The sequence below is a fragment of the Hemiscyllium ocellatum genome, chromosome 3 (assembly GCF_020745735.1).
Source record: "Hemiscyllium ocellatum isolate sHemOce1 chromosome 3, sHemOce1.pat.X.cur, whole genome shotgun sequence".
Lineage (NCBI taxonomy): Eukaryota > Metazoa > Chordata > Chondrichthyes > Orectolobiformes > Hemiscylliidae > Hemiscyllium > Hemiscyllium ocellatum.
In genome coordinates this window covers 33,980,600-34,003,774 of record NC_083403.1, presented here as the reverse complement: position 1 = coordinate 34,003,774, position 23,175 = coordinate 33,980,600, and the positions used below count along the sequence as shown (strand labels likewise).

The 23,175-nt window shown below is 41.6% G+C and overlaps 1 protein-coding gene across 1 annotated transcript in view; it reads right to left on the bottom strand.

The window, feature by feature from the left end:
• LOC132836977 (prolyl endopeptidase-like) overlaps positions 1-23,175 on the bottom strand; it is a 162,521-nt gene that overhangs the window by 126,315 nt on the left and 13,031 nt on the right. Inside the window, exons 2-4 of the mRNA XM_060856581.1 lie at positions 20,283-20,357; positions 15,335-15,468; positions 10,532-10,662 (exon numbers count right to left, since the gene is read on the bottom strand). Of these exons, the coding sequence (XP_060712564.1) occupies positions 10,532-10,662; positions 15,335-15,468; positions 20,283-20,357 (340 nt within the window). The remainder of the gene's footprint in view (positions 1-10,531; positions 10,663-15,334; positions 15,469-20,282; positions 20,358-23,175) is intronic.

The window sequence follows — 23,175 nt, the reverse complement described above, 5'->3', positions numbered from 1 at the left end:
ATTTCTGAGGACAAGAAGTGCACACAAAATACACCACGAGGGCTTCAGTAGTCACTAGAAACATCCACTACAGTTCTAATTAGTAACCATTTTGGCCAAGTCACAAAAGGCACAGATTTGGCCATGGATTTACAGCAAGTGGTGAAGAAATTTAAACAAGTAGTATGATTCTAGATTAGACGGTTAAATTTGTCATGATCTGTAGCTTTGTTTGTTTAAATTTTGCCAGAGTGGCGAGAGAGGAGTGGTGAAGCGAGGGCTGCTGGAAAGGGTGAGTTTTCCCCCATTAAAAGGGACTTACCTCGCGAGTCGGGCCTCCATTTGCTGAGAGTTGCGAGGGAGGAGCGAAGGAATTCTGGGAAGTCATATTTGTGTGGTTGCGTTACCCGAAACACTACTCAGGTAGTGTCTCCCACCCATCCTCCTCCTCTAATCAAAAAACAGTTCTGTGCGCCAGATTGATAAGGTAACGAGTTTATTTTTTATTCCTTATTTTTTCAACAATCTCTTTGGGAATTTAGAATCATGGGAATGGAGGTGACGGCAGTTGAATGTTCTTCCTGCAGAATGTGGGAGGTAAGAGTCACCACTAGTGTCCCTGCTGACTACATCTGTGGGAAGTGCACCCAACTCCAGCTCCTCAAAAACCGCGTTAGGGAACTGGTGCTAGAGCTGGATGAGCTTCAGATCATTCGGGAGGCAGAGGGGGTTATTGAGAGGAGTTACAGGGAGGTAGTCACTCCTCAGGTACAAGGAAAAGGCAGATGGGTTGAAGTCAGGGAATGGAAAGGAAACCAGCAGGCAGTGCAGGGATACCCTGTGGCCATTCCCCTCAACATCCTTAAGGGAGAGGGGGAGCAGCCCCAAGTCGTGGTCCACATAGGCACCAATGACATGGGTAGGAAGAGAGATGGGGATTTAAGGCAGAAATCCAGGGAGCTAGGATGGAAGCTTTGAGCTAGGACGAACAGAGTTATTGTCTCTAGTTTTTTGCCCATGCCACGTACTAGTGAGGCGAGGAATACGGAGAGAGAGGAGTTGAACACGTGGCTACAGGGATGGTGCAGCGAGGGTGGGTTTTGGATCCTTGGATAATTAGGGCTCTTTCTGGGGTAGGTGGGACCTCTACAAGCAGGATGGTCTTCATCTGAACCAGAAGGGTACCAATATCCTGGGGAGGGGTGGGTGGGGGGATTCGCTAAGGCTATTGAGGTGGGTTTAAACTAATCCAGCAGGGGGATGGGAACCAAAATTGTAGTTCGAGTATAGAAAAGGTTGAGAGTAGGGAGATCCAAAATTAAGTTTCAGGGACACAAGATGGCACCAGCAAGCAAGAGGTTGGTTTGAAGTGTGTCTACTTCAATGGCAGGTGCATCCAGAATAAGGTGGATGAACTTGTAGCATGGGTTGGTATCTGGGACTTCGATGTTGTGGCTATTTCAGAGACATGGATAGAGCAGGGACAGGAATGGTTGTTGCAGATTCCAGGATTTAGATGTTTCAGTAAAAACAGAGAAGATGGTAAAAGAGGGGGAGGTGTGGCATTGTTGGTCAAGGACAGTATTGCAGTTGCAGAAAGGATGTTTGGGGACTTGTCAACTGAGGTAGTATGGGCTGAAGTTAGAAACAGGATAGGAGAGGTCACCCTGTTGGGAGTTTTCTACAGTCCTCTGAATAGTTCGTGAGATGTAGAGGAAAGGATAGCAAAGATGATTCGCGATAGGAGTGAGAGAGATAGTTTAGTTGTCATGGGGGACTTCAACTATCCAAATATTGGCTGGGAACACAATAGTACGAGTACTATAGATGGGTCAGTTTTTGTCCACTGTGTGCAGGAGGGCTTCCTGACACAGTATGTAAACAGGCCAACAAGGGACGACGCCACATTAGATTTGGTACTGGGTAATGAGCCTGGCCAGGTGTTAGACTTGGAAGTAGGTGAGCAGTTTGGTGATAGCGATCACAATTCGTTACGTTTACTTTAGTGATGGAAAGAGATAGGTGTATACCACTGGGCAAGAGTTACAGCAGGGGGAAAGGCAATTATGATGCGATTAGGCAAGATTTAGGAAGCATAGGATGGGGAAGGAAACTGCAGGGGATGAGCACATTAGAAATGTGGACCTTATTCAAGGAAAAACTCCTGAGTGTCCTAGATAACCTGTCAGGCAAGGAGGAAGCTGTAGAGTGCGCGAGCCGTGGTTTACGAAGGAAGTGGAATCTCTGGTCAAGAGGAAGAAGGCAGCTTATGTTAGGATGAGATGTGAAAGCTCAGTTAGGGTGCTTGAGTGTTACAAGGTAGCCAGGAAAGACCTAAAGAGAGAGCTCAGAAGAGCCAGGAGGATACATGAGAAGTTGTTAGCAGATAGGATCAGGGTAAATCCTAAGACTTTCTATCGGTATTTAAGGAATAAAAGAATGACACGAGTAAGATGAGAGCCAATCAAGGATAGTTGTGGGAAGTTGTGTGTGGAGTCAGAGGAGATAGGGGAAGCACTAAATGAATATTTTTTGACAGTATTCACTCTAGATAATGACAATGTTGTCGAGGAGAATACTGAGATACAGGCTACTAGACTAGGTGGGGTTGAGGTTCACATGGAATAAGTATTAAAAATCCTGCAGAGTGTGAAAATAGATAATTCCCCTGGGACGGACAGGATTTATCCTAGGATCCTCTGGGAAGCCAGGGAGGAGATTGTCGAACCTTTGGCATTGATCTTTAAATCATCGTTGTCTACAGGAATGGTGCCAGAAGACTGGAGGATAGCAAATGTGGTTCCCCTGTTCAAGAAAGGTAGTAGAGACAACCCTGGTAATTATAGACCAGTGAGCCTTACTTCAGTTGTTGGTAAAGTGTTGGAAAAGGTTATGAGAGATAGGATTTATAATCATCCAGAAAAGAATAATTTGACTAGGGATAGTCAGCACGGTTTTGTGAAGGGTAGGTTATGCCTCAAAAACCTTACTGAGTTCTTTGAGAAGGTGGCCAAACAGATAGATGAGAGTAAACCGGTTGATGTGGTGTATATGGATTTCAGCAAGGCGTTCGATAAGGCTTCCCACAGTAGGCTATTGTGCAAAATGCGGAGGAATGGGATTGTGGGAGATATAGCAGTTTGGATCAGTAATTGGCTTGCTGAAAGAATTCAGAGGCTGGTGGTTGATGGGAATTGTTCATCCTGGAGTCCAGTTACTAGTGGTGTACCGCAAGGATCAGTCCACTGCTTATCGGCATTTTTATAAACGACCTGGATGAGGGCAGGGAAGGGTGGGTTAGTAAATTTGCAGACGACACTAATGTCAGGGGAGTTGTGGATAGTGACGAAAGATGTTGTAGGTTACAGAGAGACATAGATAAGCTGCAGAGCTGGGCTGGGAGGTGGCAAATGGAGTTTAATGAGGACAAGTGAGAGATGATTCATTTTGGTTGGAGTAACCGAATGCAAAGTACTGGGCTAATGGTAAGATTCTTGGTAGTGTAGATGAGCAGAGAGATCTCAGTGTCCAGGTACACAGATCCTTGAAAGTTGCCACCCAGGTTGACAGGGTTGTTAAGAAGGCATACAGTGTTTTAGCTTTTATTAATAGAAGGATTGAGTTCTGGAACCATGTGGTTATGCTACAGCTGTAGAAAACTCTAGTGCAGCTGCACTTGGAGTACTGTGTTCAGTTCTCACAGCATTATAAGAAGGATGTGGAAGCTTTGGAAAGGGTGAAGAGGAGATATACTAGGATGTTGCCTGGTATGGAGGGAAGGTTTATGAGGAAAGGCTGAGGGATGTGAGGCTGCTTTCACTGAAGAGAAGGTTGAGAGGTGACTTAATAGAGACATATAAGATAATCAGACGGTTAGATAGCGTGGACAGGGAGAGCCTTTTTCTACTTATGGTGATGGTGAGCATGAGGGGGCATAGCTTTAGAGGTAGTTTCTTTACTCAGAGAGTAGTAAGGATATGAAATGCTTTGCCTGTAACGGTAGTAGATTCGCCAACTTTAAGTGCATTTAAGTCGTCATTGAACGAGCATATGGACGTACATGGAATAGTGTAGGTTGGATAGGCTTCAGATTAGTATGACTGGTCGGCGCCACAGAGGGCCAAAGGGCCTGTACTGCGTTGTTACCTTCTAAATGAGTAGTAGTTTGAAATCCCAGGTAGCCATGAAGAGAATAAAGTCAGAGATCCCATAGATTTTAAACAAATTAAATTATAAAAGTTATAAAAACAATCTACGAATACACACATAAAATTTGTACTTTAACATCCAGGATTGACACAAAATAATTTAGGTTAAATAATAAACTGTCATTTAACAGTTCTCATATCATGTTAAATAGCAGAAACGATTATGTCCATTCCAATCCATGGGATTCTACAAACAAATTCCTTGGAATTCCCAGCAACCCATCTGAACATTAAAGGGCATAGAAGGCCACCAAATTTAATTAAAACTTTAATTCCCTCACAATCGATTTTCAATCTTTGATGTGTTACCCTCAAAACTCAAAGATGCTTCATCCCAGACAGCCTTAATGACTGCTCACATTCTAGCAGCATAATCTCTTCTCCAGAGACCACATTCCCCATGATTCTTAAGACAAATTAAAAACTGGAATTGTGTTAATATTTAAGTGCATGCCAGCAAACAGCTAGCTCCACTGAGCTAATGTTGTCCCGTGTATTTCCCTGGGCATTCAGACAGAGCCTCTGAGTATTCTTTACAAGCTGGGCTGACTTAATGAAACTAAGTGCTTTGTTTTAGACAAATTAAGACACTAGTGTCTAAATGCAGGCATGATCACAGCACTTAAGATGAACTTTCTCACCTCTCAACCACTCAATGTCATAAACAGGTTATAAAGACAACATAAAAATAGTTCCTATACATGCATACATACATACATATATTCATATAGTGACTTGTTCAGTGGTTGTGGATTTGGAAGGTGTTGTATAAATATTCTTGGAGAATTTCAGCATTGCAGCTTGTCAATGGCAATACATTGCAGCTACTCAGTGGTACTGAAATGAATGATTGTTTGTGGATGTGGTGCCAATCAAGCAGGCATCTTTGGCCTGGACAGTGTCAAGCTTCTTCAGCATTGTTGGAATTGCACTCACCCAGCAAGGTGTGGAATATTCTATCACACGTTGACTTGTATCTGACGAATGGAGGACAGGCTTTGGGGAGTGAGGGGAAGAGTTACTTCCCATATGATTCCTAGCACTTCTTATAACCACAGCACTTCTATGGCTAATCCAGTCAATTCCTGGCCAATGGTAATTCCCAGGATGTTGATGGTGGGGTTTTCAGTGATAGGAATGAGATTGAATGTGAAGAGGCGATGGTTAGATTCTCTCTTGTTGGAAATGGTCATTCATGTCACACAAGTACCAGATAATATTATTAGCCACTTGTCAGCCAAACCCGGACGTTGTCCACAGACTGCTTCAGTATCTAAGGAATCACGAATGGGGAACATTTGTTGAATATTGTGATGCCTTAAAAACCGAAATTTCCTCGTATTTATTGTGCAGCACAGGAATTTACAGCTTTACTTAATTTTCATAATTAAAGAAAATGAAATTGAGAGAAAGAATTATAAGGAACATGGAGGTCACTATGCCCATTGAGCTCACATCATCAATTTATCTGGTGTCAAATACATCCTATCATCGGTGTAGTATTTTCAAAAATAAGTAGTATTTGTCCTTGAAAAGAACAGTAAACTAACCCCCAGATGAAGGGAGGCAAGGAGACAACAGTCATTTGCCAACTGTTTCATAGACATTGGTAACATGGGCTTGTTAGAGTGACAGAACACTGATGGCCAGCCGCCAAAATAAGGTATTTTAAACAAGGATAGGAAGCAAGGAAATGGCAAATACACTGATCAACTGGTACGCTTCAGTTGCTTTGTACTCAAATTGTTGTTAATTAAAAAACCTCTTTAGCCTTCTTGATTCAATCTTTACCGTTATGCTTGCGAGCATGCCTGTTTTGGAAAGGATTCCATTCTTTTCCTCACATCTAAGAATATGTGATAGAAATTGTAACCTTCTGATTTAAAGTTATTACACTGCTGATGCTGTCCTTATGAAGTCAGAGACCAGAAACAGAGGGAGTGATGGTGATGGGCAGGTGCATTGGGGAGAGGAGATGAGGTACATCCCTAAACCACAACATTGATAGACAGGTGGTGAAAATAGCAGGTAAGACATTTTAAAGTTTGCAATTTGTCCGTTACATCAATCTCTACTCCCAAGCCTACATCTCACTGGATTTCTAAAGAATTCGTAATTAATGAGTGAAGATGTTTGCTAACGATTTGTTCAATGTTTAGTGCCATTCAGAATTCCTCAGATATGAGAGCAGTCCATATTCAGATTACATCAGAGTAAAAGGCCTCCTTGAAAACAGTGGTCATAACATAGAATTTAGCTTTCAGTTTGAGGAGGAGGAACTGGGTGAGAAACAACTGTGCTGATCTTAAATCAGGGTGATTACACAGGAATGAGGATAGAGTTGGCTAGAGTTGACTAGGAAAGGAATTCAGCAGCAAAGACAGTTGAACTAGCTAGAATTGGCTGGGGATGCAGGTAGCAAACATTAAAAAAAACGGTTAAGGATCAATGGCAGACGTTAATGGCTTACAGTGAGAAAATAGCATTCTAGGAATGGAATAAGCCAATCGTGGTTAACCAAGGATGTTCAGGACAGCATCAGATGGAAAGAAAAAGCATTGTAGCACAGATTAATGGTAAAAAGAGGATTGGGAAAGTTTTAGAACAATAGAAATCAGCCAAAAATTATTTTTAAAAAAAGGAGAAAATAAACTTTGAGAGTAAACTTGCAGTAATATCAAGATGGACAGCAAGAGTTTCTTTAAATATACAAAAAAGGTAGAGAGAAGCCAAGTAAAAACAGTTCCAGAGAATGAGTTCAGGAAAATAATTACGGGGAACCAAGAAATGGCAGAGGAAATGAATAAATACTTTGCATCCGTATATCTCAAAATTACTAGCTATTCCAGCAGCAAAAGAAATACAATAACTATTGCCAGAGAAAATATGATTGGGAAACTAATAGGACTAATGACTGCTAAATCCACTGGACCTGATATGTTACGTTCTAGGCTATTAAAGAAAGTAGCTACTGAGATAGTGGGTGCACTGATAGTAAAATTAATGAATCCTTTGATTCTGGAGAAGTCCCAGAGGATTAGAAAATGGCTCATGTAATACCTTTACTCAAGAAAGGAGAAAAATATAATAACTAAAACATTTTGTGTAGATCTGAGCATCCCTGGCAAGGTCGCACTTATTTTCCATCCTCATTGATTGCAATGGTACATTTTGGGGCATTATGAATGTACATCCACAGTGCCAATAAATAGAGATCTAAGAATTTGACAAAGACAGTGAAGGAATGCACGTCTCCAAGTTAGGATGCTGTGTGACTGAGGGGAATTAGAAAATGGTGGTATCTTTATATGCCTACTCTCCTTTCCTTCTGGAAAGTAGAGTTCACTTGTTTGAAAAGTGCTGTTGAAGACATTTTAATGAGTTACTAAATGTACTCATAGATACATGTCTAAATGTAATGCATCTCATAGGTCATTCACCCATAGGCATGTTTAAAGTTTTGGATGAGGTATCAGTTAATTTGGTTGTTTTTCTCCTGAATAATTGAACCTTCAAAAGTTGTGCTGTAGTCCTAAGAGCAAAGAAGAGTATTTGACTACACTTATTACAAAGCTGTGGGGAGCCAAGAGGCATATCCTGACTGGCTTTTGTTTTATTAATTTATGAGATTTGCACCTTGCTGGCTGAGGAAGCATTTATTGCCCGTTCTTATTTGCCCTTAAGGAGGTGAATCGCTGCAGTTCTGTTGTCAGATCACAGTATTCACACAGCCAATTCAGTTAAATTTCTGCTCAGTGGTAACTCCCAGGATACTACTGGTGGGGAGTCAGTGATGGCCAAAGTAAAGAGGTTAGAGTCTGTGACATTGGATATAGTCATTGCTGAGTAGAAAATCCATAAACAGGAATACCATGGCCACCCCATTGCTTCAGTTTGTTCCCAAGTCTTTGAATGTATTGCAATTTTCTTTTCTCCTTTGTGCAGTCTCTTCCTACCTCCATCTACTATTTTCCAATGCCGTATGTTAGCTCATCAGTTTCTACATCAAAACTGACCCTTATTCACCACAGACATGTAATTCTTTTGTACTGTCTTTAATCAGGATGATCAGAAAGATGTGTTTCTTTTTTGTACTGAGGCCCAAATGGTATTCTTTTGGTCAACATCCTCCTGCTTTGTTGAATTTGTTTTCAAATTGAAATGCTTCTTGAACTTCATTCACTTCTTTTCAATAAGATCTTGGTATGGGGTACTTGTATCTATCCTGCTCAAGATCCTTCCCTCATCATTTTTACTGGTACACTGATGATTGTATCTGTGCTGATTTTCATTGACTGTTTTCAATATTTATCATCCTCTCACATCCCATTGGCCTATCGCTGCACCTTCCCTCAAGAGGCTGTCAACTTAGATTCAATACAAGCCAATGGTCCCCTACAGGTACATCAACTACACCTTCTCACAACCCATTATTACATTCGTCCATCTCCCATTATATCTGTTCAGATGACAACTTCCCAGATTAACGCTTTGATATGAATTCCTTTCTCCACAAATGAAGATTTCCCATGTGGATAAATGGGCCCTTTACTGTACTTGGTCTATTACAAGAATCTCTGCTCTCGCTCCTTCCTTCTCAGAAGAACATAATGCCTTTCACATTCTCACCTTGCACTCTACAAACATCTGTATTCAAGTGATCATCCTTTGACATTTCCACTACCTCCAGCATGCTTGACTACACTTCTATTGCTCTTTGATTACAGCATTGTGAAGGGACCTTCTATTAGCAGCTTTCCATGCAAATGCAGCAGACACACCACTCGCCCTTTTCCTCCTCTGTCTGAGACGCCAGGGCCACAAGACATTTCCAATGAAAAAGCAATTCACTTCAGTTTAATGTATTGGTATTCATTATTCCTTCAGACTGGGCGATGATATTTCACAACACTGTCATTCCATGCAGAATTTTTTTGTCAATTATCATTTAAATTCTCCACCTTATTCTACCCTAATTTTGTTCCAAGTTATTTTTACTGATTCAGTTTTGCTTTCTTTCCATAACTTTCACTTTATATTTAAACGACTGTCATACAACTTTTCATATCTTATCCAGATACATCTGTTTATGTAGCTGTTATGACTAAGTTTTGGTTTGCAAATTGTTAGGATTGGATGAGTGTTGGAATCTGAGTTTTGCAATGTACTACAAGGCTAATATCTGGAATGGATGAGTTGTCTTATGGGGAAAAGGGTGAACAGGCTTCGTTTAGAATATTAAGGGGTGACTTTATTGAAGCATAAGAGATTCTGAGGGATCTTTACAGGATGTACGTGGAAAGAATTTTTCAGAGTTAGAGGGTCACTGTTTAAAGGTAACTCACTGAAGATAATAATGAAGAGAAATACTTTCTCATAGATAGCTCAGAAATTTTGGAATTTTCTTGCTCAAAAGGTAAAGGAAACAGAGTATTTGAACATTTTTAAGGTAGAAGTAGATAGATTCTTGATTTACAAGCAACCAAGCTACCAAGGTAGACAGGAATGTGGAGTAATTGGGGTCAGCCATGATTAAATGGCAGAGCATGCTCAAGAGGCCCAGTGGCCAGATGTGTTTGTATGTATTTACAATACTTTAAGAACCAGAAACCTTATGGATGTTGTCAGATCTTAAAATCTGTTTCCAAGTAATCTTGCATGCCAAGAAATATCCCAGTGTTATCCCAGTTGCCACTTGGCATTGCTCCTGGAATCCTCACCAACCACACTGCTAGATCTTTAAGGACATATTTCAGAAATATTTCCAGCCAATGATCCATTAAATTCTCAAAACTGATTGACCCTTACGGAGCCAACTTTAATGCTATTTATTCTACGTCACCCATAGTACTCTTGACAGAACTCAACTTTCTTGAAAATGCTTGAGTACAGTATAACAATTCAATTGAATTCCACTTATATAAAGTCTTGAATCTCATGCACACAGCCTTGACTTAATTATAAACTTGTTGTAAAAGCAGAACTTTTTTTTAAAAATCTTCTTGCTGACCCTGAGGTCCAATATTTTCAAGCATTTGCAACTGTATGGAATGTAGGTGATTGTTTGCAACAGAACATGCCCATCAATAGCAACGGCCTTAAAATAATTAAAGAACAAAATTTCACAGTAGATCAGTTAGTAGGCAATTGATAAATCCATCAGCTGTCTTCTGATTAAATTAATAATATGGAGGAATAGAAAAGTACCAGATCTTTTCAGCATAATATAATATATGTGAAAACAATTAGAAAATATTAATTTAAATATTCTTAAACTATTCTCAGAAATATAATTTTACCACATATATATAAATAGTGGATTCCAAGAATATTTGAACACCAACCTCTTAAAGCCACTGTTCCGTCATCTGAGAATTTGTTGGGGTCAAGAAAAATTTGAGGCTTATCATCTAGTGAATTTTGAACATACATCACACTTTGGTTCTGCAACCCAGTGTTGAAGAAGTGAAAATACCTGTTGAAAGAAAATAATTTATCAAAGAAAAAGAATTTAGGTGCTTGAAATCCCAATTCTCAACAAGCAAGTAGGATATAAAGAAGGAATATATTCCCTCAGAAGGTCATTCATGTTCTAAGTTCACTTTCTCAGAGAGTGGTGGAGGTTAAGGCTGAATTGAGACAAATTTTTGATTGACAAGGGAGTCAAGGGTTATCAGATTCAGGGGGTAAGTGAAGTTAAGCTAAAATTAGATTAACTATGTCTTATTGAGTAGTGGAGCAAGTTTGATGGGACAAATGACCAAATGTTCTACACCTGTTTCTTATTCCGTATGCTCCATCTGATCATAATCATTAAATCACAAACAAGATGTTATTCATTGGTTCTGGAAAGAGAAAAGCAAAAACAGAATTTTGTTTTTAAGAGGTGTGGAGCTTGGAAATGCTGTTATTCAGAGGAACTTGGGTGTAGTTGTACAAGGAACACAAAAGTTAACAGTACCACAAACAATTAGGTAGGCAACTTAAATGCTGACCTTTATTTAGGGATGGGTCTTTGGTTAGCACTACTGCCTCACAGTACCAGGACCCGGGTTCGATTCCTTCCTCGGGTGACTGTCTGTGCGGAGTTTGCACATTCTTTCCGTGTCTCCGGTTTCCTCCCACAATCCAAAGATGTGCAGGTTAGGTTAATTGGCCATGTTAAATTGCCCATAGTGTTCAGGGATGTGGAGGTTAGGTGTATGAGTCAGGGATAAATGTTGGGAATGGTCTGGGTGGGATGCACTTCAGAGAGTAGGTATGGACTTGTTAGCTGAAGGGCCTGTTTTCACACAGTAGGGATCCTAATATCAATATATTTCAAAGGGACTGAATTGGTAGAATGAAGTAGACTTGCTACAATTGTATAGGAGTTGGGTTAGACCACACCGGTAATACTGTATTGAACTTTAGTCTCCATATTTGAGGAAGAATATTTATTCATTGAAGGCAATACAGAAAAGGATCACTAGATTTGTTCTTAAGATTAGACGGTTGTCCAAGGTGATGTTTAAATTAGTCCAAACTCTCAGGAATTTGAAAGAACAAGGGTTGATCTTATTGAAACATTCAAAATTATGAAAGGATTTGACAGGGTAAGGGTCTAACGAGAGGATCTGCAACACTGGGGACTGGTCTCAGGATAAGGAGTAATCATTTAAGATTTCAGTGAACAGAAATGTTCCTACTCAGAGTTTTGAATGTTTGGAATAGTCTATCCCTAAGAACTGCGGATGCTGCATCATTGATTCTTCTCCAAGACAGAGACAGAAAGATGTTTATTCTCTCAGAGACTCAAGGGGTTTGGGAAATAGGCAGGAAAACCAGAAGATTAACCATGATTGTTCTAAATGGCAAGCAGGCTTGTCTAATTTCTTATATTCTTACTTGGACATGGTCACAATTAACATTCTCTAATGTTCTCTACGCAGCATTAATTAATTGCATAGAAAACTAATCAGCATTTTATTACGAATACAGGATATAATAGTCGAACGCTTAGAAATACATAATATAATCAAGCAGAGTCAGTATAGCTTCACGAAGGGGATATCCTGCCTGACCGACTTAGTCAGGTTCTGTATGTGGGGAACATCCAGGTGAAGAGTGATCATGGTCCACATTTAAGCAAAGAAAGTCTTGCAATATTACAACAATTACTACATTATTATACATAGCCCATCATCCACAATCTTCAGGGAATGTGGGGAAAGTAAATAGAACTATAAAGATCATATTGAATAACGTGTGAACATAATACCCAACTAAATGGACCAATATTCTTCCACTGTATGGTTGACTCCACATAAAGCTACAGGTGCCAGTCCATATGAGGACATGAGTGGACAGACAATGAGAATCCCAGGACATATAACCTTGGGAGAAACTAAACCATTAACCTTGCAGTAATTTGCAGCTAGAAATGGTCACAGAGTTCAACTGGGCATGTACCCTATAGTGACAAGGTTGGTGGCAAGAGACACAAGTGAATCACAGACCAAGAGATATTTTGATAAAAAGGTTAAACCATTTGAGTAGAATATAGGGCATCATGTGATATTGAGAAATTTTGCCCTTAAGAAACCTTCATTTGATACAAAATTGACAGGGCTATACACAATCATGGACAAACCAGAAAATGTCACAAGAACAATGAGTATTATCAAAATAACTATTTTGTATAGTAAGATATTACTTGATAGAATAGGAGGTCTTTCACAATATTGTATTGCTATAATTGCTTTAAAGTTTGCAAATAAAGTAATATTATGAGCAACATACATGAATAAAACTAATAATTTGCTATGGATGCACTGTTGGTGCTAAATAAATTTTCTATCTCTGCACTCTTCCCACTGCTGCCAAATCAGAAGAAAACAGAATCTGGCCTTGCACATAGAGGAAATAACAAATGTCATAGTTTAAAAGTAGAAACAAGTGAGGCTCTGCGATCGATTTCTTTTTTAAACATGCAAAGGCTGAATCGATTGACAACGTTTGAAGGTAATGCATTATGATCAGCAGCGTCCAAATGAAATTGTCTGCAAGTTGCTACCTCCTCGCCGTAGGTTTAAGATTTGGATTGATGTCAAATGATCATTAAGCAACCTATGGTGTACAAAAGAAAACGTAACACTCTCAAGGAAGGCACCATTTTCTCAGGTCAGAGAGACGGGGGAGGCGAGAGAGAGAGAGAGACGGGGGAGGCGAGAGAGAGAGAGAGACGGGGGAGGCGAGAGAGAGAGAGAGACGGGGGAGGCGAGAGAGAGAGAGAGACGGGGGAGGCGAGAGAGAGAGAGAGGGGGGTGAGGCGAGAGAGAGAGAGAGGGGGGTGAGGCGAGAGAGAGAGAGAGAGGGGGGTGAGGCGAGAGAGAGAGAGAGGGGGGTGAGGCGAGAGAGAGAGAGAGGGGGGTGAGGCGAGAGAGAGAGAGAGGGGGGTGAGGCGAGAGAGAGAGAGAGGGGGGTGAGGCGAGAGAGAGAGAGAGGGGGGTGAGGCGAGAGAGAGAGAGAGGGGGGTGAGGCGAGAGAGAGAGAGGGGGGTGAGGCGAGAGAGAGGGGGGTGAGGCGAGAGAGAGGGGGGTGAGGCGAGAGAGAGGGGGTGAGGCGAGAGAGAGGGGGGTGAGGCGAGAGAGAGGGGGGTGAGGCGAGAGAGGGGGGGTGAGGCGAGAGAGAGGGGGGTGAGGCGAGAGAGAGGGGGGTGAGGCGAGAGAGAGGGGGGTGAGGCGAGAGAGAGGGGGGTGAGGCGAGAGAGAGGGGGGTGAGGCGAGAGAGAGGGGGGTGAGGCGAGAGAGAGGGGGGTGAGGCGAGAGAGAGGGGGGTGAGGCGAGAGAGAGGGGGGTGAGGCGAGAGAGAGGGGGGTGAGGCGAGAGAGAGGGGGGGTGAGGCGAGAGAGAGGGGGGTGAGGCGAGAGAGAGGGGTGAGGCGAGAGAGAGGGGAGGCGAGAGAGGGGGGGGTGAGGCGAGAGAGAGGGGGTGAGGCGAGAGAGAGAGGGGGGTGAGGCGAGAGAGAGGGGGGTGAGGCGAGAGAGAGGGGGGTGAGGCGAGAGAGAGGGGGGTGAGGCGAGAGAGAGGGGGGGTGAGGCGAGAGAGAGGGGGGGTGAGGCGAGAGAGAGGGGGGTGAGGCGAGAGAGAGGGGGGTGAGGCGAGAGAGAGGGGGGTGAGGCGAGAGAGGGAGGGGGGGAGGCGAGAGAGAGGGGGGTGAGGCGAGAGAGAGGGGGGTGAGGCGAGAGAGAGGGGGGTGAGGCGAGAGAGAGGGGGGGTGAGGCGAGAGAGAGGGGGGGGTGAGGCGAGAGAGGGAGGGGTGAGGCGAGAGAGGGAGGGGTGAGGCGAGAGAGGGAGGGGTGAGGCGAGAGAGGGAGGGGTGAGGCGAGAGAGGGAGGGGTGAGGCGAGAGAGGGAGGGGTGAGGCGAGAGAGAGAGGGGTGAGGCGAGAGAGGGAGGGGTGAGGCGAGAGAGGGAGGGGTGAGGCGAGAGAGGGAGGGGTGAGGCGAGAGAGGGAGGGGTGAGGCGAGAGAGGGAGGGGTGAGGCGAGAGAGGGAGGGGTGAGGCGAGAGAGGGAGGGGTGAGACGAGAGAGGGAGGGGTGAGGCGAGAGAGGGAGGGGGAGGCGAGAGAGGGAGGGGGGAGGCGAGAGGGAGGGGGGAGGCGAGAGAGGGAGGGGGGAGGCGAGAGAGGGAGGGGGGGAGGCGAGAGAGGGAGGGGGGAGGCGAGAGAGGGAGGGGGGAGGCGAGAGAGGGAGGGGGGAGGCGAGAGAGGGAGGGGGAGGCGAGAGAGGGAGGGGGGAGGCGAGAGAGGGAGGGGGGAGGCGAGAGAGGGAGGGGGGGGGCGAGAGAGAGAGAGAGAGGGGGAGGCGAGAGAGAGAGGGGGGAGGCGAGAGAGAGAGAGGGGGGAGGCGAGAGAGAGAGAGAGAGGGGGGGGGGCGCGAGTGCCTGCGAGAGAGTATGAGTGAGAGAGAGAGAGAGAGAAAAAATGCAGCCTTGTCAACATTACACACATACAAAGAAAAATTAAAAAAAATACAAATTTCAATTTTTGCAACCAAAATTGAAATTTAAAACTATGGGAAACAATTTACTTATTTTGCATCGACAATATGCAAATAAGCAATATCAAGTTCATCTCAATTAGCCTCGGGTTAATTTTCAATGTACCTTGCTCCTTTGCGAAAATGGCAGCTGTACTTCGGATAATCATAGAGTTCTGTCATTCTTTCTTTGAATTTTTCTCTTATTGCACATTTTTCCAAAAATGGCAAGGTCAGTTTATTCTGAGCTTCCACATAAGCCTAAAGCAATAGATTCAGAACAAAAATTTAAAGAATACTTCACCAACGTACAAAATGCATTGTGGATGATTTTTCAATTAATTCTTCACAAACAAAAATACAAGGCATATCCTTCTGTGCATGCTGTGCCTTATGAAACAGATGTAACTAGCAATTAAAATTGTTTAACTTATGCATCTCTAACACTTTATAGATCAGCTGGAATTACATAAAAATACTGTAGTCAACTTGATACCACAGGTGTAACCTAACATTATGTTGAGAGATGAGAATATTACATGTTTAAATGAGTACAGGGGTAATTGTTCAAAAGCAAGCCAAGGAAAATTTCCAAATTGAAAGTGCTATTTAAGATTTACATTTCAGTCAAACATTTGATCAGTGCACACAATCCATTGTAAATGTATGTTCTAAGTAGTGGAATAAACACACCCCTAACGATAGTTTGAATGAAGCACTGAAGCATAGTGTTAGAGATTTCCTAATAGATAAAATTGAGGCAAAATAAAAATAAAAGCAGAGTTGAACAAGTAAGTTTTGGATAAAATCACATTTGTTTGAGCAGACTGAAACAGAATAATAGAATACTAGTAAAAAAAAGAAAAATACACGCTAGTAATTTTATCTATATTTGTAATTGTGACAGTACGGGGGTGGGGGGGGAATATTTTTTTAAAAACCGATCCGTTCAGGCATATTAAATCACTTTGGGGGCAGGTGGGAATTTGACGTAGACAATTAAGTGCTGATACCAGAAACTAGTCTTGCATGCAATGTGCTTGACAACAGATTCAGACCAGGATGATTTTATAGAGATAAATTTTTTTTTAAAAATCTGCATTCGAATGGACTGCAGAATCTTTATGAATGAGTGGGCTAGTGTGGATAGAAAAAAAAAGTCCCATTCATAACTACATTGTACGATAAGGATTGAAAATATGGTAGTGCTCAATTTACATTTCCATCTCAAATACTTCCTAAATTGCATGTTTAGGACTTCATAGAAGATAATGATGAACAAATTTGATTATCTTTTTCATAAAACACCTACTACTGCTGGGTCAAAATCCTGGAATTCCCCCTCTCATGGGTATTGTGGATCATCTTGCAACACATGGACAGCAGTTCAAGAAGACAGCTCACCACTACCTTCTCAAGGGCAACTTAGGATGGTCAGCCAGCACTGCCCACATCCCATAAATGAATTTAAAGAAATTAAGTACTTGTTTTATTCCTTTCTGCATCAAGTCTCTTTCCACCTCTGGTTTACAATTAACTCTAGAGTAACCATAAAAATGTGAGCTGTGACAAGAATGGATTGGTTGTTCAACCATAGGAGACATCATTGCTGATCATCCTCATCTGCTAACTGAAATTCACAAATCTGCGCTTCCATGGTAGGGGAGGTGATGGTCTCGTGGTATTATCACTAAACTATTAATCCAGAGACCTAGATAATGTTCTGGGACATAGATTCCATCATCTGGAAACTGAATCCAATAAAAGTCTAGAAGTAACACCATGAAACCACTGTTGATTGTTGGAAAATCCCACATGGTTGACTAATGTCCTTTAGGGAAGGACATCTACCATACTTACCTGGTCTGGCCTACATGTGACTTCAGACCCACAGAAACGTGGTTCACTCTTTACTGCCCTACTGGGCAATCAGTGATGGGCAATAAATGCTGGCCTGACAAAGAGTTTACGTCAGAAACATTGACTCTCCTGCTCCTCGGATACTGTCTAACCTGCTGTGCTTTTCCAATGCCACCCTTTTCAACTCTGACTCTCCAGCATCTGCAGTACTCCCTTTGTCCTAATAACTGCTGGCCCAGTCAGTGACGCCCACATCCCATGGAGTTATATTCTTTTTGTATATATTAAAATGGCAAATACCTATTCTGATGGCTCACATTTTATATTAAATATTTTAGCCAACCTCTATTTTGAGGTTGAGGTTTCAAAGGTTGACTTACACTAAAAGTTTTCATCAACTTGGAGATGGTGAGGACTGCAGATGTTTAAGAGTCATATTGGATAAAGAGTGGAGCTGGAAAAAACACAGCAGGTCAAGTAGCATCAGAAAAGGAGAGTCAACGTTTCAGGTCCCAACCAGCTTAATTTTTCATTTTATCCATATTATTCCAGGGAGGCATAAATAAAAATCAGAGTCACTAAATGTGGTCACAAAATGCAAGCCTGAGTATTTTAAGATATTTGCTTGTAATTGTTCTCTTTGCTATTTAGAAGAAACTGAATTCATTTCATTGAAATAGGTTGTAATTTGCTCTGCAGTACACTTGGCATTATTTAAAGCCTCAATGATTTCTCCTAGGAGCAGCCACATCACCTCCTGTATGTAATCTGCAAAACAACAGTGAGCGGGTTCCGGTTGGTGCATACTCCATAAAGTAAAAAGACAGAATGTAGTATGTCGTCGTCTTCTTTTAGATAGTTCCTTTGATCAAGGATGACTTGCTCCCACTTAGGCTTAATGTGTTCTACAATGGTTGATACAGTCTATAGATCACATATTAGACTTACTTATCGATGCCAGTCAGGTAATGCTTATGTTGGATAAATCCATTCTTTCAGGTTTGTGCACACAGACAGACCCTTACCCTCACCTCTTACCGTTTCAGGTGAAGGCTCTCAATGTGTTTGCTACTTTCCTGAATGATCCTTCTCCAGTTTTTTTCAATTACATGCCAGGGTCTCTCATAGTTAAGCAGTATTTTTTGACTTCTTCAAAGATATTCTAAAGCATTTCTATTGTCCCAAAGGAAGATTCTAACTATCAGTTCCAAGTAGAGCAGTTGTCTTGGCAGAAACTCAGTAAGTCAAAAAGCATCTCTGGAGAGAGAAACAGAGTTAACAGTTTGAGTCCAGACTGACTCTTGCTTTTGCATTTGAGACATTAATTGTTTCTCTCTCCATCGATGCTGCCAGACCAAATGAGTTTCTCTAACACTTCAGATTTCCAGCATCCACAATATTTTGCTTCTATATCAGTTGCTTAGGGAATCCACTGTCAGGCATGCAGATGTACAGTTGTTGGACTACCTTTCTTGCCATTTCTTCTCCAGTGTCTCCAAAACCATATAGGGGTGCAAAGATCACTGCTGCTGGTAAATCGTAACCTTAGTTTCAACTTTTGGAATAACATAGCGAAGGAAAGCATTAAACCTGACTTTCAAAGAATTGACCAATTACTATAGACTTCCCTGCTGCTGAAAATATTTTCCCACAAAGTATAATCTCATATCCTTTTGAAATTTCCTATTGAACTTGGTTTCACCACTTCTCAGTAATGCATTTTAGACCACAATAACTTAGCCCATAACTTTATCCTTTAATACCACCATATTCTTTTACTAAGCGCCTTACTCAGTGTTCTCCGGTTGGTGACCTTTGCGCCACTGGAATAATTCTACTTATTTATTCCACAACTTCTATTCTCCTATGGTCCATTGGGTAAAGGCAATGCTGCGTACAGTATTTAACTATGCAGCACAGAACAACCTAGGCACCCAAATCCAGTCTGTGCTGAGTAAACAATGACCTCAACGTTATTATGCAACGAAAGCATGGAGATGAATCAAAACAAGTCAGGATTCTTAATCATAATCCTTTGCTATGTAATTTTGAAAATAAGTGAGGTAAGTAATCAGAATTGACTTTATCTGTGAACTTCTCCCAAGTGAACCACTTCTCACAATCTACTGTCTCGCATTAAAAATGGCCAGTTGTCTGTCAGTAATACAGGACTTGAGTATGAGTGAACAAAGATATTTTGTCCAACAATTTTGTCTTGCTGTCATTATGACATTTACAATGTAGAGACGACAATATTTTATATCCTACAAGAGGAGGGTGCAAGGCAATTTTCTCCACAGCATTTCAAATTGCCAGAGGACTCTCTACTACTGTCTAGTGCAGACCTACCTTCACTGGTGTACAGATGCATTAGGATTCCTATAGTTCCACGTTAGCGGCAACCTCGTAAATAGGTATCAAACAATTTGCTTACCAGCCTGTGGTTGCAAAACACAACAGTTTTCAAACATAGATGGGCTTGTGATGGGACAAATTATCCAGTGTACTATAATCATGCTGACACAAATTTAACATTATTAGTCAGGCATGTACTTGACGTACCCTAAATGACAAATTAATATTCAGGGTCTGTTCTTAGCAGAGAGACAAACATACAGCTATTCTGCCTGTTTCAACTTAACAAAATAGATGGCAGCCGCTTCTGGTTCAAACCTCAGCACAATACCTTAACTAATGAGAGTCAACTTGCGTGATTTAAGTTCAAACAAAGATAAAACAGTTAACTGTTAGTCACCATTCATTTGGTGCATTCTCCATATTAATGCCTTTACCAATCAGAATTCACTGCCAATCTATTAATTGTCTCTTCTCATACAGTATTAAAACACTGGTATTCTTATAAATGTAAAGAGGGTCAATGTCCTCATGAGTGCAAAATGAAAGACTTTAATGAAATGTGCTTTGTTTTTTGCAATATCTAAGAATGCCTATTCGAAAAGATAAACAGAAGAAAACTACCCAGCAGAAAAAGGCAGAAACTCAGTGCAAACGCTAATCAGGAAGGAAACTTTGATAGAGATTACATTTCCGATTATCCTTAGGAACAGTATTTACAACCTAGTTTAAAGTTTAGCAAGCAAAGTTATACAAAGTACGATGTAAAATGTAATCATACAAGTTTTACAGACTCGCCTTTCAAAATGACAAACATATTCTTGTATAGGTTATTAACAATTACAGAAATTTTTAATTACCTTAGTATCTTCACTATCCGGGTTTTCTAACCATCTATATGGGTCAGCAATTTTATAGCCATGGTATTCATCAATCTGATTACAGAAATGAGAAAAATAATTAGATTATAGCACTTTTGTACAACTTTAAGATTGATTTTTGTATTGAAGATTCTGATACTTCTATTACAAATTTTAATTTTGTAATTGCAGCTGATGCACATGCACTATTTGCAAAGGACAATATTCCAGAAATTGTGTAAATTCAGATGGTTACGGGAATGTATCGTAATAAATTGTAAAACAGATGACAGGTACAGTGCAGACTACATTTCTTGTCCATATTCACTTTGTTCTGTGAGCATCTTGCAGATATCTTTCTCTCTCTCCCATTCTCTGTACTTCCTCCACCATCACTAAATATTCAGCTAGGTTAGGCCTTTCAGCAGATGTGGTCTCTCCAAATTGGAGAACTGGGCTACTCATGCCATAGAAATGTGGTATGGTCAGAATAAATCCTCATTGAAGAGTGGTCTTATGTTCATTATTTTGTAAAATACAAATCTAGGTATTAATATCGTATGAAATTATCAACATTCAGCAAATCAAGAATAAAGTTATTTAAGAAACGAGCAGTTGGTCAGTAAAAGTATACCAGTTCTCCTCCATGTCACATACCACCCTAGCTTAGGGCTACATCTTCACTGTTGATGCATCCAAAAATGGATCGCTCTGTACCTACGCCACATGGACTTCAGCATCAAATGCAACAAGGGATGGATAAAATGCTGGCCTTGGCAGTGATGCTCAGATCTCACAAACAAGTTAAAATAATAACAGTCCATTCAGTAGCTCCTCTCAAGTCTCACACAGATAATGGTACATTTTTGATTTCTATTCTAGGCTGTAACCCAATGTAGGGAACTAGTTTTAAAAGGGAGAAGAACAGACAAAGGAAACACATGGTGAGGACAGTGCGAGAGAGAGAAAACCTGCACAGTTACTGCCTTTGCTGTTTTGAATTCATGTATCACTGGACATCAGAGTGCATCTGGGAAAATTAGCAGTGCATTTCACAACTAATCTTGGAGGAACCTGTTTGGGCGAAGTTCACAACACAGAATCAGATAAGTTCATTGTTTTAAGTGTGTCAAATAGAAAGGCTGCAGTAGTGAGTAGAGTGAGTTCTTTCTTGATTATATGTTTTAGGAGATATGTCACTTGATTAAACTTAAAATATAAGCCATAATTATTAATTTAACCTTTGTAGAGGAATAAGGTGGTGTTATTTTCTGGATATGTAGATTGTGAAGGAGCATAAATGACCTTTAGTACAGTGATATGTACTTCTTGTCAGATGTGGGTGTTTAAAGAGAGTTTAAGGGTTACTGCAGATTATATCTGTCATAAATACTATTAGATCCGAATCTTATCAGATTGAATGGATCTGTTGGAGATACAGTTAAAAGCGGTGAGGAATTTGCAGCAGCAACAGTATGTGATGGATGGCAGTTACAGGGAGGGAAGGAAGTCTCAGATACAGTCACATTGATCGGTTAACTGCAGGAAAGGTAAGAGAGGTAGGCACCTGGGGCAGGAATCTTTTGTGGATATATCCATTTCAAATAGGTATGCTGTTTTAGAAAATGTAGATTCTCAGGGGAACATAGTATGAACAGCCAAGTTTCTGGTATTGAGACTGGCTCTAATGCAACAAGGGGTACATTGGCTTCCAAGAGATCAATTGTGTGAGGAGATTCTGTAGTCCGAGGTACAGACAGATGTTTCTGTGGCCAGCAGTGAAAAAATCAGAATGGTGCGTTGCTTCCCTGGTGCCAGGATCAAGGATGTCTCAGAGAGGGTGCAGAATGTTCTCACGGGGGAAGAGAGGCCAGCAAGAGGTCATTGTCCACATTGGAACCAACGATATAGGAAGGGCAAAGGTTGAGATTCTGAAGGGAGATTACAGAGAGTTAGGAAAATATTTAATAAGAAGATCCTCAAGGGTAGTAATATCTGGATTACTCCCAGTGCTACGAGCTAGTGAGGGCAGAAATAAGAGGTAAGAGCAGATGAATGCATGGCTGAGGAGCTGATGTATGGGAATAGGATTCACATTTTTGGATCACTGGAATCTCTACTGGGGGTAGAAGTGACCTGGACAAGAAGAATGGATTGCACCTAAATTGGAAGAGGACTAATATACTGGCAGGGAAATTTGCTAGAACTGCTCGGGAGGATTTAAACTGGTAAGGTGGGCTGGGGGGGATTATGGGATCAAGGAAATAGTGAGGAAAGAGATCAACCTGAGACTGGTACAGTTGAGAACAGACGTGATTCTGGATTAGAGTGGTGCTGGAAAAGCACAGCAGTTCAGGCAGCATCCGAGGAGTAGGAAAATTGACGTTTCGGACCAAAGCCTTTCATTAGGAATAGAAGCAGAGTGCCGAGATAAATGAGAGGAGGGTGGGGGTGGGGAGAAAGTAGCACAGAGTACAATAGGTGGGGATGGAGGTGATAGGTCAGAGAGGAGGGTACAGTTAGTAAGTATGCAGATGACACCAAAATTGGAGGCATAATGGACAGCGAACAGGGTTACCTCAGGATACGACAGGATCTTGACCAGATAGGCCAATGGGCTGAGAAGTGGCAGATGCAGTTTAATTTAGATAAATATGAGGTGCTGTACTTTGGGAAAGCAAACCAGGGCAGGATTTATACACTTAATGGTAAGGTCCTAGGGAATGTTGGTGAACACCGAGACCTTGGAATGCAGGTTCATATCTCCTTGAAAGTGGAGTGGCAGGTCGATAGGAGAGTGAAGAAGGCATTTGGTATGCTTTCCTTTATTGGTCAGAGTATTGAATACAGGAGTTGGGAGGTCATATTGCGGCTATACAGGACATTGGTTGGG